A 17,199-nucleotide genomic window follows, 5' to 3' on the forward strand; every position below is an offset into this window, starting at 1 on the left:
GTTTTGATGGAGCAGTATGTACAAAGACAAAAAAATGTCAGTCTAGTGAACAATAGCCACAAGAAAAGATTTGTTTTACAGTAATGCAGCTTTGGTACAATGTGAAAGAGTTGACCACTGTTCTCCTTTTCCATACAGATTGTATCACCACAGACTGGTGAAATTCTAACTTGACTGAAATATTTCTGAACAATGTGACTAAATTTACAATGAACAGCACAGTTACCAAACTTAAGTCACAATCAGGAGCCATATGCTACAAAACCCAGCAAAGAGTCAACATATATATTTTCCTTTAAATTATGGCCTTCGCAGGCAACGGAATCTTAGTGTATATGAACACTTGGTCCGGTCGTCTGAAATTACCATTAATTTAGCAGATGTATTAATTTTTTTAATGGATTAATATCTCTCCTAAAATAGGCATTAAACATTCATACACTAGTATCCCGCAGCCTCATTTCAGGGCCATTGTAATTTCAATCCAATGCACTCACAAAATCAGAGTGGAATTAAATGCTTTTTCATTCATAATCAGCTAATAGTCTGAAATCACTAATCCAAATCAATCATTTGTTCCTGCCCCACCTTGGGAACTGCTTCTGTTCATTGTTTGCACTCGTAATGAGCAACTGTTGACCACCTCTGTAATACTGACCAACAATGTGATACAAGTTAGAATCATACGCTTGGTGTATTCATCTATTTTTCTTTTTCACTTAATACATTGAAAACATCTGGCTCACAACATTATACATAAAGCTTTTAGTGACACTCCACTGAGTTGGGTACATTTATTAAAACACTGTTAACACTTATATTCAGAATCCAAGAAAGATTTGCCATTTCTTAATTTTCTAACACACTTTTGGAAAGTTTTAGGAGTGAGAACACTGCCCCAATGGTACACTGGGATATAGAATTCAACAATTTGGATGTGTACTCAATATAATTTTTAGTCCCTAATTTTTCTTGGCCGGAAATAAATGAACTGGTTAATTTAACTAAACATTGTAACTGTTTCATTTTAAATAAACAATCTTTTTATTCGCAGAGGTCAAATAGCCAAAAAGTTGTCTATCATTTTGGTCAGAATGTCACCCACATGTGATGTGATGGTGGACAATTTATATAATTTCATCATGTTTTTATACATAAAGGTTTGCTAAGCACTTTGGCAGGAACATGGTCCTCTCCCAAAATGTGGTAATTATCTCTCCCTCTGAATTCATTCACAAGATTATAACCTTTTAACTTAGCCCATTTATATTTGAAGAACAAAGTCTTGTGACAAAATAGCATCATTACAATTTGATGTTACGGCTTTTGTGAGTATTGTCATTCAGGATCAAGACTTGCCCAATGGCTAGTTTCATTCTCTTTTAGACCCATGTAACACTTACGTTTGCAGTACACTAAATCCTTGTGAAAGAGTAAGGAAGTCTTCCTACAATTGTACAGGGCTTTGGTGAGACCTCACCTTGAGTACTGTGTACAGTTTGGTCTCCTTATCCAAGGAAGGATTTACTTTCCTTAGAGGCATTGCAACAGAGGTTCACTAGATTAATTCCTGGGATGAGAGGGTTGTCCCATGAGGAGGTTGAGTTGAATGGGCCTATATTCTCTGGAGTTTAGAAGAATGAGAGGTGATCTCATTGAAACATATAAGATTCTGAGAGGGCTTGACAGGGTAGAAGCTGAGAGGCTGTTTCCCCGGCTGGAGAGTCCAGAACTAGGGGGTATAGTCGCAGGATAAGGGGTCGGCCATTTAAGACTGAGATGAGGATGAATTTCTTCACTGAGGGTTGTGAATCTTTGGAATTCTCTACCCCAAAGGGCTGTGGACGCTGAGTCGTTGAGTATATTCAAGGCTGAGACAGATAGATTTTTGGACTCTAAGGGAATCATGGGATATGGGGATAGGGCAGGAAAGTGGAGTTGAGGTTGAAGATCAGACGTGATCTGATTGAATGGCGGAGCAGGCTCGAGGGGCCGTATGGCCGACTCCTGGTCCTATTTCTTATGTATTCGTGTCAAACAAATATGCAGGTGCATCTACTGCATACTTCTAAAATTTCTCCTTTTATTTGGTTATTTTTTCTTTGTGTTCATTAAAGCTAGGAAATGGAATATTTTTCCACTTCTATCTCCCAATGTCAATATCAAACACCCCCAACTCACGTACAGAAAATCTGGATGCTGAGTGAAGCTCCCTCTGCTCTAGCCCAAACTCATTGGAGTGCTCTCACTTCACCCCCTCCCCTGATGCTTCTAGGTGCACAATTCGCACACTAGCCATGCTTGTGGTCTCTCTGAGTGAGGTTGTCAATTGTGCAAAAAGAACTGAGGGGTTACAACTAGGAAAGACTGAACAGGCTGGGGCTCTTTTGTCTAGAAAAAAGACCGAGAGGTGACCTGATAGAGGTCTTTAAAATTATGAATGGGTTCCATTGGCTTGACATAGAGAAGATTTCCACTTGTGGGGAGTCCAAAACTAGGGACGATACATATAAGATAGTCACTAATAAATCCAATGGGGAATTCAGGAAAAACTTCTTTACTCAGAGAGTGGTTAGAATGTGGAACTCACTACCAAAAGGTGTGGTTGAGGCGTATAGCATAGATGCATTTAAGGCGAAGCGAGACAAGTACATTAGGGAGAAAGGAATAAGAGGTATGTTGATAGGGCGACATGAAGTAAGGTGGGAGGAGGCTCAAGTGGAGCATAAACACTGGCATAAACCTGTTGGGCTGAATGGCCTGTTTAATAGCTGTGTCAAACCATCAGTACTGTAGCCTTCTCACTCTGAGGCAATGGCAGTCAATCTTACACATACTTTGAAATGAATCCTGACTACAAATGACTCTCTATATACACTCTAAATGGATCCCAAACTCCAGGTACATTCGTTCTTTGTATTTACCATCACCAATAGATGTTGCTAAAAAAAATCAGCACTTGACCTTTAACCCTTTGAGAACTACAATAACATTGCGGCATCAGTAAAAGATTATTTTTAAAAATTAGGAATTGATAAACGTTTCTTAGTTGATTTTTCCAATTCTGCTGTACAATGCTAAGCATTAGTCAAGTGCAGAAAATAATTATTTTGTCTATGTATTCAGTACAGAACAGGCTAAAGTAAGGAGATTTTGAAAATACATGTTTAATTTAAAATGCATAATCTGGCAAAAATTACCCTCACTTTGTTAAGCCCCTTTTGCCTCATTATCACTTGTACTTTTCTTCAGACTGATCACAATACAGATTAAAATTGGTGTCAGTAAATTTTCAGAACTAAAAAGAATAATTAACGGTAAACACTAGTAATCTGAATTAAGAACAGAAAATGCTGGAAATAAACAGCATCCAAAAAGAGGAAAACTGGATGAACATTCAAGATAGAGACCTTTCATTTGACAAAGGGTTTAGTCCTAAAATATTAACTCATCTTTGATTTCTTTAATGAATTAGTTTGAAACTGGTGAATTAGCTTGTATAACTATAACAGCAGTTTATTTAATCAGATCCAAAAATATCTTCTCTGGGCGTAGTTATTTTGTAATACTGTTATTAAAAATATTGAAGCAAGAAGTTCTTCCATCTCTTTTCAGAGACTCGAGCCCTGATTTTAACCTAAGGCGCCCGGGGTGGGGGATGCAGGACGCAGGACGGGGTCAGGTCGGGCACCCGTTTTACACCCCACCCGAATTTACGCTCCATGGAATGCTCCCAGTGGGCAGCTTAGGTTAAAATCGTGGCTTGGGATTAAACTCGTTCCAAGTTTCACCTCTGTCTTCATTAAAAAAGGAAGGGTTTCACTGTCTCACAAAGAAGGAAAGGGTCTGTGGCCTGGTGGTGACCAGAACTGCCAGAACATGGTAGAAACTTTGTGACCTAACTGGGTCATTAGGAAAGACTGACATAAAGAGACTAATACTTTCTTCATTTTGTCCAGCTGAAATATATTGGTTACTGATTGTTGCCTTGTGGAGATAATGAACAAGAAATAGTACTCATTGTAGTTGGTTTGGATTCAGCAGTTTCTGAAGCTGAAGGTTAGAAATGTACAGGAATATATACACTATCGCAGCAGGAAGGATAGGTGTTATCAGTATCATTTCCATATTTCTAAACATTTGGTTCTATTCCCAAGTATCACAGGGAGGAATTCAAAGCTCCATTTCCCACAGCCTTATCTTTATTTAAAAGTGCTCACTAAATAAAAAGGAGTTTTTACCTTTTCTGTACCATAACCAAGTTAGGGGCATCTACCTCTGTATGTTTGATGGTTTAACTTCTTCCGGTATTTCTGCATGTTCTATATTCACAACGTGAATTACGTACTTGCTTTGTAAACCATTTTCTGTTGACAGTTTTGTGGAAAGAGAGAATTAAAATTGAGCAATTTTTTAATGTTATTTTGGAGTGTTTGGACAAGAACTTGGCCAATCAATTCGTTTAAACTGCACTCTTAAAAACTTTCAATCCCAGTTAAAACATTCCGTGTGGCACGCTGAATTGGATGGCATCCTTGGTCGGTACACACAGCAATGATATGCCACCATACAGTAGGAACAATTTGCCAAGCTTCAGGTTTCATTCAAATAAGTTTCTCGACCTGCGGTGGTTGCACCATGTTCCACATCTCCACCCGAGACCCCTCCTTCTCCTGCCGGCTCGGGCTGTACGCCCCGTGCGTTGCTCTTTTGTTCAGAGTCACAACGGAGGCAGTGAGGACCAGAAAGAAAATTAGCAACAGTGCCACGGTGACCAACCCAATATACAGCAGAATCTCTGAGGTCCAGGCTTCCACATCCTGCCGACAAAAGTCAAAACGGTTAAACAGTTTAACGTAACCCATACAGGGTTCGTTTTGAAGTTGCCGTGGTTTAAAATGAAACACACACACACTTTGAGTTGCACAGCTTCATGACATTTCTCTTCCTCCTAACTGGTTGAGTAACACGGGGAATACCTGGGATTTGTTGACTTCTCCTACTGGTTCCATCATAAAACCCCAAGTCTTGTGCGTCCTAGAGCCTGAACATATCAGATAAGGCGTTCTTCAGGCGGTAGTTTAAGGGTATTGTTCATTTCCATCCGAGATCCCGTCTGCTCCTGGTTGCTTGGGCTGTAGGTCCCTTCAGTCTGACGTTTTGCACGCAGTTTTATAATTAGAAAAGTCAGAATGATAGCTAGAACGATCACCCCACCAATGACACAGGGAGCCACAATGGCTGCTATGTTTACTTTGTTAGGTGGCGGATTTGTCTGTGAAAATAATTCACATTTTTATTATTAGAAAGCCTCACACAAATGGGACAAACTTTAATCTAGCCAGTGCCTGAGAGTCAAGAGCACAACTTGATTCCTTATTTTAGTTTATTTATTTTTACTCAGCCAGTTGTTATGATCTGTAATGCACTGACTGAAAGGGAGGTGGAAGCCAACTCGATAGTAACTTTCAAAAGGGAATTGGATAAATTAATTGGATAGCTCTTTCAGAGAGCTGGCGCAGGTACAATGGGCCAAATGGCTTCCTTCTGTGCTGTATGATTCGATGATTACAATGACACCAGGACATGTGCTTCCACTGCCCTCAATTACATGTATACCTTTTAAACCTTACATCTTTCAGAAATACATACAACTTCCCTGCTGTCTAAACAAAAACAATTCCCTTTACATCCTCATTTCTACTGCCTTCCTGTTGTTTTCTTAAGTGTGAGAGTGGTGAGATGGTGGTGGAATATGGACTTGTCCTGTGGCCACTTTCAGCACAACTTTGACTGCGGACCAGCTGACGGGCAAGCTATCCAGGCTGCAGTACGACCCTTCTGAGATTGGGGCCACTCCACTAAATGCAAGGTGGTCTGGTTAAGAACTGCTGCAACTCTTTATTTGGGGGGTTAGCTGAGGTCAAAGGGCAACTGAGGCTGAAATTTGAGCCCAGGGTCACCAGCAACGAATCCACTGTTTTATCACTAGAACTACTGGACTATTGCAACTTCAACTTTTATATTTACATTGCACTAGTTTCATTCCCTTATTTGTATGCGTCTGACCCAGGCTTACACGATTATGTAACACTGATCACACAATGGACTCATTCTAGATTAAAGCCTAATGTAATATTTCATGCATAATAAATTATTACTTTTTGTATCTAATTCAATACTTGTTATGAAAACCATGCCCTTCTATATCAGAAACATTTCCACAACAAAAGCACGAAAGGTTTTGAAATTGCAGTCGGCTTCTCTCAAGTGCCACTTCTATATGGATGCATTACTAGGATAATGCATATAATTGCACTAATTTGTCTTCATTTTAATTGAAAAGGAATCTTAATAGCTGCAGTGTTGATCATGGTATCAATCTAACAGTATCCTATTAGTGATAATTGGAAGATCAATTGAGATTTTTAAAGATAAGCCTGTGTGGTGTTATAGAAGCAGTTTTTACCATGTCCTTTGTGAATTGTACTTTAAAAGCTGAGTTAGACTGAAACCATAGTTTATATTAACATTAGGTCAAGTTAAATCTATCAACTTACAGATGTAGTGTTATCAGCATTTGTTGATTGTGTAGGGTCTGTTACATCCATCACTGTAAAGGAACCAACACTAACGTGAAGACGGTATTGAAATGTTGAAACTTTGTAATTTAAAAAGAACTCCTTACAAATCTACCAAGCACTAAACACCAACTTTTATCTGTCAAAATGACTGCAGCCTGTGTGCGTGAAATGTTTTTTCATTCATTTCGTCATTCTTTATCGAGGTGATGGATTACCCAGTAAATAATTTAAAGTGCTCCCAGGTCAGTGAAGGGCTGGTAACCCCTTGTGAACTTCACCTATGTTGCAGATACCTGTATTTCCATTTAAAGTGTGTGAATCAGAGTGGACAACACTGGTCCACTGACCCCTGCCTCTAGTCAGGCAAGGCTGCCCTCTATGCATTTGTACTAAATGTGCACACAGATCTCTGTTCATTGGTTCCTGACTGCTGGTGAAATTCTAATATTAGATAAAAGCCATCGGGGCTGCCTAATATTAGAAACCTAAAGGTCGTTTAGTGAACTAAGTGGCGTCTTTTCAAATGTAGTTTATAATGCTGGCCTGACATCAGTTACAGGATAACTGCAGCCAATGTGAAAGCCAAAGGGGTGTGAAAATACCTCCAGTTGGTCTAACACCTATTGCAAAAAGTTGAACTGATACTATTCATGTTTCTTATGGGAGCTGAAGTGTAACTGACCTACAATTGGGGTATAACTGCTCTAAGATTGCAGAGACTGAGATACAGAACAAAAGTGTTGGTTATATGTAGCAAAGTAACGAATAATGATAGGCAAATCAAGGCTCCCTCTAATGGAAAACACCTGAGTGCAGCAATAGCTTAAAGGTGGGTGTTCAGAAGATCAATTCCAGATCCAATCCTAGAATGTTAGTTCTACAGAAATCAGCCATTGCCTTCATAAGCCTGTCAAAGGATATCATCTTCACGACAAAAATGTCTGGCAAACCTGTTTTGTTTGTTGGAAAACACACGATGCAATAAGGTAAACCAAGCAAAAATATGTCAATGCATTAGTTACTCATAACAACATAGTAGCAGAATGATACACAGCTCTTCTGGATCTTGTCTTTTCTAACAAACAGGAAGAAAGTTTCCAAACATTTTATTTTCTTAAAGACAGTACCCCTTAAAATAATTGCACTCCACTACAGAACTGTTATTGAAAGATGGGTCTTGTTCTCAATTCTCAGTGCCTATGAGTGTCAGTTATTGAAGTTCAGTTGGATCTTTTGTGAGAAAGAAAGGAGCTTTCTTAGTCTGGTTGTGCTGATGTTTGGCATTGAAAGCTTAGCTGCTGGGTTGATGGCGTGTACAATATGACTTGTTCCATGATGTATTAGTGTACCTTCGTTTTATCTGAAAGTGCAGTATTCAGACAGCCAGGTCATCACATGATTAGTTAACAACTCCATTCTCATTGTATCATGCGCCTACCAGGATGGTAGAAGGCGAACTAGATGGACCTTGGTCTTTTCTGTTTAACAATTCCTATGCTCCACTCTGCCTGGGTCTGATTAAGTGTGTTTCAGATTATTTTTAACAATTGCACAATCCCTTTTCTTTTGAAAGCTGGAACATGGTTTCTTTTAGGACATCACAGGGTAAAGAGCTGTCCTGCCTATATCTACTTATTAATGGCAGAATGGTTAATAAATGAATTCAGCGCAGTGCAACAAGTTTTATGTTTGAATGTTTTTCCCTCCAAAAAATATATGTTTAAAAAAAGAGAATAGTTGAATAATCCCGGCCTTCCTTTGTGCTCAGGCCTACACAGGAGCTGAGTTTGTACGGGCAGCTGCAACCACATATTCATTGGCTGACCCAGATTTCTTCAGAGTACATTGTACCAGGGCTGATGCAAGCAACACATTGCCATATCTTTTGATGCACCTGAATTGACATAAATGTGGTGTCTGTCAGAATGCCCGTTAGACAGTGTGCTACCGTAATACTAAAATTGAAAATAAAGTTCTCCCTGCAAGTGTTCTAGGCCTGCAAGGTAAATGTTTTTTAAAAATGCATCACATATTTGGCCGCAGATTATACAGCGAAGTACATTTTAAATCCTGGTTAAAATGGAAGACATTTGACAAATGAAATGTAAACCACTTGTTTGCTGGAATTTTTCTTGTTTAGTTAATCATAAAGGAACTCTACTTTTTTTTTATTTTGCCTGTTAAGAGTTGTCTGCACATGACTTGGGTGGGTGTTGTACAACATTAAGATAAATGAATGATTCATTTAGTTTAAACTCTCAGAATCTTATGACTTGCCTCTCCTTTTTGTTTGGCTTTGTTTGATGTGCTGTTTGTGTTTTAAATTTCAGTTACAGGTTACACAAGGGTCTGTTTCTTGCACTTTTACTACATTTGTGTCTAACACATCTTTCCAATGTGGTGACAAAACACACTCGTGTCAATTGGAGATGAGTAAGTGGCACAGATTCTTGTCTTTCTGTTTCCTGAAAGTTTCAATGAGTGCATAGAGATGCCTAAAAAGTGTTGATATTTCATGGAGGACATATATTAGAGACTGATGGTTTATAGAAAGTCCTCACTCCTTGTGAGTTATGTTGCTGCAAATGAGCGATTTACTTTCAATAAACCACCTGTTCCCAATGTGCATTATATTCATACAATACTTTAGCATTATTTTATATATTTTAATCCTTGGGTTAATCTTTTAGCATTTGGCTACATGATTCTTTTGATGAGGGCTGATATAAGTACACAAAGCAGTTTTTAAGATAATGATAACATGTATTATATTAAAATAGATAGGCCATTTTAAAGAGTGTCTTAAAGTAGTATACGATGATAAATCAAGTTGTGAAATGCATGTAAAAGTTGTGTTAAGGAGGAAGAAGAGGCCATAGAGAGCATAGCATAAGAACAGTAACTCTGAGAAGCATTATAGCCCTGAACACAGGAATGGCAAGATCAGAAGCTAACCTTGCATGATATAGTCTACCCTGGATCTGGAAGTGGACGTGTGTAGCTCTAGCCGAGAAATGCTGAGCTCAAAGGCTGGTTCGTTGCAGTCTGCAGCACAGAACAAACTACATGGAGTGAGGTGTTACCCAACCAAACAAGTGAGATTATTCATAAAGGGAAGAGATAGTTATGGGGGATTCCAATTCATGGGAGAAGCAGCCTATTGAGCAGAAATAACTGGCAATTGTGAATGATGCATTCCTTCCTGGTTCCATGGTAGGGAAAGTAATGCAGCAGCTGGAAAAAAAAACTCCTGGAAAATGAGAAAAACAACTGGAAATCAAGATTCATGTAGAAACCAGTGACATAGGAAAGAATAGGATGGAGGTCTTGGAGGTGAGCTTGAGGAGAAGGGTACTACATTAAATAGAAATAGAAATTAGTATGCAGGTACAGCAAGTGATTAGGAAGGCAAATGGAATGTTGTCATTTATTGCAAGGGGAATGGAATATAAAAGTAGAGATGTTTTGCTACAGTTGTACAGGACATCTAGAATACTGTGTACAGTTTTGGTCTCCTTATTTAATAAAGGACATAATTGCTTTAGAGAAGGTTCACTTGACTGATTCCTGGGATAAGGGGGTTATCTTATGAGGAAAGGTTGGACAAGTTGGGCGGTAGAAAAGGCTTTAAACTAAATAGAGGAGGAGAGGGCGCAGGTGGGTCAAAGTTTAGATTGATAAAGAGAAAAGACAAGGAAGTAGTACAGGAAAGTGACGGGGGTAATGATAAACAGTGTGTGTCAGGAAGGGACAGAGCGTACAAACCATTGGAGTGCACTAGCAAATGGGGCCGGGGTAGGAAAGAATGGCAAAAAGACAAAATTAAAGGTTCTTTATCTGAACACGTGCCGCATTCGTAATAAGATAGATGAATTGACGGCACAAATAGAAACAAATGGGTATGATCTCGTGGCCATTACAGAGACGTAGTTGCAAGGTGACCAAGGTTGGAGCTAAATATTCAGGGTTATTTAACATTTCGGAAGGATAGGAAAAAAGGTAAAGGTGGTGGGGTAGCTCTGTTAATAAAGGATGAAATTGGTATAATAGTGAGAAATGATCTTGGCTCAGAAGATCAAGATGTCGAATCAATTTGGGTGGAGGTAAGAAATAGCTACACTGTAGGGCAAAATATAAATCAGGAAATAAGTGGGGCTTGTAAAAAAGGTAATGCAATAATCATGGGCGATTTTAACTTTCACATAGATTGGGCAAATCAAATAGGCAAAAATAGCCCTGAGGAGGAGTTCATAGAGTGTGTTAGGGACTGTTTCTTAGACCAATACGTCAGGGAACAGGCCATTTTGGATCTGGTAATGGGTAATGAAACAGGACTAATTAATGATCTCAAAGTAAAGGATCCCTTGGGATCCCTTGGGAAGCAGTGATCATAACATGATAGAATTTCACATCCAGTTTGAGAGCGAGGATCTTGGGTCTGAAACTACTGTATTAAACTTAAATAAGGGCAATTATGAAGGAATGAGGGCGGAATTGGCTAAAGTGGACTGGGTAAACAGATTAGATGGTATGATGGTGGATAAGCAGTGGCAAACATTTAAAAAGATATTTTATGACTCGCAACAAAAATATAACCCTATGAGGAGGAAAGACTCCACAAAAAGAGTGAACGAACCATGGCTAACTAAGGAAGTAAAGGATGGTATCAGGTCAAAAGAAAAAGCATACAACATGGCAAAGATTACTGGTAAGCCCGAAGATTGGGAAAACTTTAAAAACCAGCAAAGGATGACTAAAAGAATAATAAAGAGGGAGAAAATAAATTATGAGGGTAAACTGGCAAGAAATATAAAACTGACAGTAAAAGCTTCTATAAGTACATAAAAAGAGGGTAGCTAAAGTAAACATTGGTCCCTTAGAGGATGAGACTGGGGAAATAATAATGGAAAACAAGGAAATGGCAGAGGAATTGAACAGATATTTTGTATCTGTCTTCACAGTAGAAGATACTAATAACATACCAATAATAGAAGAAAATCAAGGGGCAAAGGGGAGGAAGGAACTTAAAACAATCACTATCACTAGAGAAAAAGTACTAGGTAAACTAATGGGTCTAAAGGCTGACAAGTTCCCCGGGACCTGATGGCTTGCATCCGAGGGTCTTAAAGGAAGTGGCTACAGAGAGATAGTGGATGCATTGGTTGTAATCTTCCAGAATTCACTAAATTCGGGAAAGGTCCCAGCGGATTGGTAAACCGCAAACGTAACACCCCTATTCAAGAAGCGGAGTGAGACAGAAAGCAGGTAACTATAGACCAGTTAGCCTAACATCTGTCATTGGGAAAATGCTAGAATCCATTATTAAGGAAGTAGTAGCAGGACATTTGGAGACTCATAATACAATCAAGGAGAGTCAACATGGTTTTATGAAGGGGAAATCATGTCTGGCAAATTTATTAGAGTTCTTTTGAGGAAGTAACGGGCAGGGTGGATAAAGGGGAACCAATGGATGCAGTATATTTGGATTTCCAAAAGGCATTCGATAAGGTGCCACATAAAAGATTACTGCACAAGATAAGAGCTCATGTTGTTGGGGGTAATATACTGGCATGGATAGAGGATTGGCTAACTAACAGAAAACAAAGAGTTGGGATAAAAGGGTCATTTTCAAAAAGGCAATCTGTAACTAGTGGGGTGCCTCAACTATTTACAAAATATATCAGTGACTTGAATGAAGGAACAGAGTGTCTTCTGGCCAAATTTGCTGATGATACAAAGATAGGTGGGAAAAGCAAGTTGCGATGAGGACACAAAGTGTCTGCAAAGGGATATTGACAGGTTAAGCGAATGGGCAAAAATTTGGCAGTTGGAATATAATGTGGGAAAATGTGAAGTCATCCACTTTGGGAGGAAAAATAAAAAAGCAAAATATTATTTGAATGGAGAAATACTACAAAAAGCTGCGGTACAGAGGGATCTGGGTGTCCTCGTACATGAAACACAAAAAGTCAACATACAGGTGCAGCAGGTAATCCAGAAGGCAAATGGAATGTTGGCCTTTATTTCTGGGGGATGGAGTATAAAAGCAGGGAAGTCATGCTACAACTGTACAGGGTGCTGGTGAGACCACACCTGGAGTGCTGCATACAGTTCTGGCGCCCTTATTTAAGGAAGGACATACTTACATTGGAGGCAGTTCAGAGAAGGTTCACAAGGTTGATTCCGGGTATGGAAGGGTTGTCTTATGAGGAAAGATTGAACAGGTTGGGTCTATACTCATTGGAGTTTAGAAGAATGAGAGGAGATCTTATTGAAACATACAAGATTCTGAGGGGACTCGATAGGGTAGATGCTGAGAGGATGTTACCCCTCATGGGGGAAATCTAAAAGTAGGGGGGCATAGTCTCAGAATAAGGGGTCGCCCGTTTAAGACGGAAATTAGGAGGAATTTCTTCTCCCAGAGGGTCGTGAATCTTTGGAATTCTTTACCCCAAAAAGCTGTGGAGGCTGAGTCATTGAATACATTCAAGGCTGAGTTAGACAAATTTTTGATCAGCAAGGGAGTCAAAGGATATGGGGAAAGGGCAGGAAAGTGGAGTTGAGGTAAAAAATCAGATCAGCCATGATCTCATTAAAAGGCAGAGCAGGCTCGAGGGGCCGAATGGCCTACTCCTGCTCCTATCTCTTATGCTCTTATGTATACATTGGAGTTTAGAAGAATGAGAGGTGATCTTATTGAAACATATAAGATCCTGAGGGGACTAGAAGGGGTAGATGCTGAGAGGATGTTTTGCCGTGTGGGAGACACTAGAACTAAGAGGCACAGTTTAAAAATAAGGGGTCTCTCATTTAAGACGGAGATGAGGAGAAATTTTTTCTCTGAGGGTCCTGAGTCTGTGGAACTCCCTTCCCCAGACAGCGGTGGAGGCAGGGTCATTGAATATTTTTAAGGCTGACTTAGATAGATTCCTGATTAAAAAGGGAGTCAAAGGTTATTGTAGGTAGCCGGGAAAGTCGGGTTGAGGTCACAATCAGATCAGCCATGATCTTATCAAATGGCAGAGCAGGCTCGAGGGGCCGAATGGCCGACTCCTGCTCTTAATTCGTATGTTCGTATGTAAGTCCTCAAGGGTAATAATCTCGGAAATATTGCTGAATTCAGAGTTTCTGCATTGGCTTTTTCAGCGCAAAACATCGAGGAATTACACTGGGTGTAATTTGCGCCCAGCGTAAGTCGAGTTTCCGCGATGTTTTGCACTGGCTTAAAAAAAATCACTGAAATTTGCCCAGCCCACAAAACTGGCCATGGTCCCCGCTCGAAACAACTGAGTTTCCGCCGATTGCGCCAGCCAGCCAGGAGGGTTTTAAAATTAAGCTAGCTTTCTTAAGCACAAAGGCAGTATTAGGCACGGTTTAAACATTTTTAAATATTAAAAAATATTAATTTACTAAAACTGACTGGTGTACACCAATGAAAATAGTAAATGCTTCCTTTCTGTAATCCTGCTACTCTTTACATTTAGTCTTCTTGATTCATACATTATGCACCAATAAAACCACGGCCATTAACAATAAAAGCATCACCTCAGTCCAATCCTTATATGTAATGAACATTTCAGTCATAAAACTGTCCATGTTCCCAACCTTGCATTGATGATCCATTACATATTTAGATTTGACAGACTTCAGATATCATTATCCAATCTAAAAATAGCAACGCATTGGATCCAGGCTAGTTTTATCCAGCGCGGTATGAAAAGGTACATTTCTACTTCCACGCCGTCCTTTACTTCTAGCAAGCACACATTTACCTTGTGAGAGCGAAGATCCTCCCTTTTGTAAAAATACTGTACCCAATTACCAGCCAAAGCTCAAAAACAGTCCATTCTAACAGGGATTGCTCTACAACTTGAAAAGCAATTCCAAAATTTCAAGTGATATTCCAGAAGAGATCGGTCCTGGAACTTAAGACCCTTTAACTAAGAACCTCTCAGTACAGCACAAGTTACCTGTACTTCGGGCTGGTGTAAAATGCTGCTTCACCTCGGGAACTCCATGATACCAGGCATCTTTTTATCTGCTAACTAATCCTTGGTGCCTTTGCTTTTGCTGTTGATATTCAAATTAAAAAGACATTGAGACTGGTTGCAACGATGTCCCTTTTCTATGCAGTTAAACTGGCTTCCTGTTTTGCTGGTAGTTTCTGTCTGTACCTTTTCTATCAGACGCTGTGCGATACCTGGCTCCAGTTTCAGGTTACAGCCACACCTGAACCCTGCAGCTAATACCTTAACCTGTGGTGTAATCTACGGTTAGGACCCCATTGCTGTCTTTGGCTGGCCTTAAAAAATCCAAAAAATCTACTTGAGTTTTTTTTCAGAACAAATAGCAGTGTTGTTTTGTATTAAAAGTAATCTCTGAATATATATTATTGAGTTATATATGTCAAGGTGACAATAACCGATTCTGAACAAAAATTTATTGTTGTCCCTCAGTGGGTTTTTTCCCCTTTCTCTGAATGTTTGATTCTTCAAGTCACAGGGTAGTTACCCTAGGATGTCTTCGTAGTGCTGTAATTCCATAAAGACTTTGCTAAATATACAATTGTTATGAGTGAATAAACACATCTGAACTCGTTACCAGTAGTTCCCAAAAAGTGTCACAAAGTATGTATTCTGAAAATCTCAATTTTTTCTTGACAAACCTTGTTGCCAATCATACACTTTTCCAAACCACTATTAACTTTGCTTTCCCAAAAAATAATTCAGATCTGCAGTGAAACAACTTTTTATTTCAGTGATGATAAAATAGAAAATTGTTGAAACATTATAAATGTATTAACATTATAAGTAGAGATAATGTTTAAAAAGATTAAAAATAATATATGTACCACTTTGACAAAAGCCTTGTACACTTTGGTGCCTTTTTACATACTCACATACGTACTTTATGAATGGTCCCAAATTAATATGAAGAGAAATCACAGCTGTGTGTCTGCAGGCCTTTGTGTGTAGGTTTGGTGTTGACATATCAGTTGATATTTCAGCCAATGTTTCCTGATTGAAGATGTATTTGAGGTGCAGTTTCATAGAAACAGATACATATGCAGTTGGTTTCTGCATTACCAGTAGCGTGTGATTTCTTTTTTCTCATTCTGTTTTTTGAAGTTATTTTATTTTCTCTCTCTCAGAACTCATGCCCTGCAAATTCCCCATTCCTGAGGCAACCTGTTCCCAGGCCCCTGTTAATGCTTCTCTCAATCTGGTCACCGGGAGGAGCATAAAAGTAGACCAATAACAACTTATATAGCGCCTTGAACATAGTAAAACGACCCAAGGCACTTCATGGGAGCGATTATCAAACAAGGTTTGACAATGAGCCACATAAGGAGATATTAGGACAGATGACCAAAAGCTTGGTCAAAGAGGTAGGTTTTAAGGAACATCTTAAAGGAGGAGGGAGGGGTGGAGGGATTTAGGGAGGGAATTCCAAAGCTTAGTGCCTAGGCAGCTGAAGGCACGTCTGCCAATCGCAGAGTGATAAAAATCGGGATGCGCAAGAGGCCAGAATTGGAGGAGCGCAAAGATCTCGGAGGGTTATAGGGCTGGAGGAGGTTACAGAGATATAGGGCAGGGTGAGGCCATGGAAGGATTTGAAAACAAGGATTTGAATTTTAAAATCAAGACATCGCTGGACTGGGTGCCAATATAGGTCAGTGAGTATAGGGGTGATGGGTGAACGGGACTTGGTGTGAGTTAGGACCAGGGTGATTTCCCCAATTTTTTTCACATTTTAAAATAAGTTATATGTAACATAAAACCAAATGAATATGGGCCTAACTTAACCAAATGCAAACCAGAAACCTACATTTCTATACCACTCCTCATGTCACAGTGCTCAGTGGTAGCATCAGAGAGGTGATCAGGCCATCGGGACAGGACCAATGAGGAGGGGGGTGGGGGGGCGAGTGATGGCCAGCAGCAGCCTGTGGTTTGAATGTGGAGCTGGGAGGAGGACTCCTGCTCCACATTCAGGTAAGTATTTTTTAAACACTTACCTTTTTGGTGTTGGCCTGCAGCGATCCCTTTAAGGACCTCCCAGTTTGGCTCAACTCCAAGTCAAACAGAACACCAAGATTGCACAGTGCTAGGTCAGCCTGAGAAGGCAGCAAGGGAGGGGATGGAGCACAGAGATTGCACAGTGCCTCGATCAGCCTGAGAAGGCAGCAAGGGAGGGGATGGAATTGAGGGTAAAGAGGTTTTAGGTAAGAGCTGAGCAAAATGGCTGATGTTAAGTTGGAGAAATTTCTGACTGATCCATGATTTGATGTTGGACAAGCAACCAGAGGGCACAGTGGTGGTCATGGAGTTAGGGCTAGTGGTGGAGAGGTAGAGCTGGGGATCAAGAGCCAAGAAACCAATGTATTATCACAATGTACACCTTTCACCAATATCATTGTTCTCTGACCAGTTGAGAATAGCACACTCTCTCAATATGTAATAGAATATACTACAGAAAATAGAAAATAGAATCATACAGCACAGTAGGAGGTCCTTCAGCCCATCATGCCTGTGCCAGCTCTTTGAAAGAGCTATCCAATTAGTCCAACTCCCCTGTTTATGTATATATGTTTAAAATGTCCAGGAAAGGAAGG

At 39.8% G+C, this 17,199-nt stretch overlaps 1 protein-coding gene across 1 annotated transcript in view; it reads right to left on the bottom strand.

Moving 5' to 3' along the window:
• Window positions 1–4,713: 4,713 nt before the first annotated feature.
• The window catches only part of crb1 (crumbs cell polarity complex component 1), an 82,410-nt gene continuing 69,924 nt past the window's right edge, over window positions 4,714–17,199 (bottom strand). Inside the window, exon 12 of the mRNA XM_067989609.1 lies at window positions 4,714–5,275. Coding sequence (XP_067845710.1) covers window positions 5,054–5,275 — 222 coding nt within the window. The 3' untranslated portion in view covers window positions 4,714–5,053. The remainder of the gene's footprint in view (window positions 5,276–17,199) is intronic.

This window comes from Heptranchias perlo, chromosome 9 (assembly GCF_035084215.1).
Source record: "Heptranchias perlo isolate sHepPer1 chromosome 9, sHepPer1.hap1, whole genome shotgun sequence".
NCBI lineage: Eukaryota > Metazoa > Chordata > Chondrichthyes > Hexanchiformes > Hexanchidae > Heptranchias > Heptranchias perlo.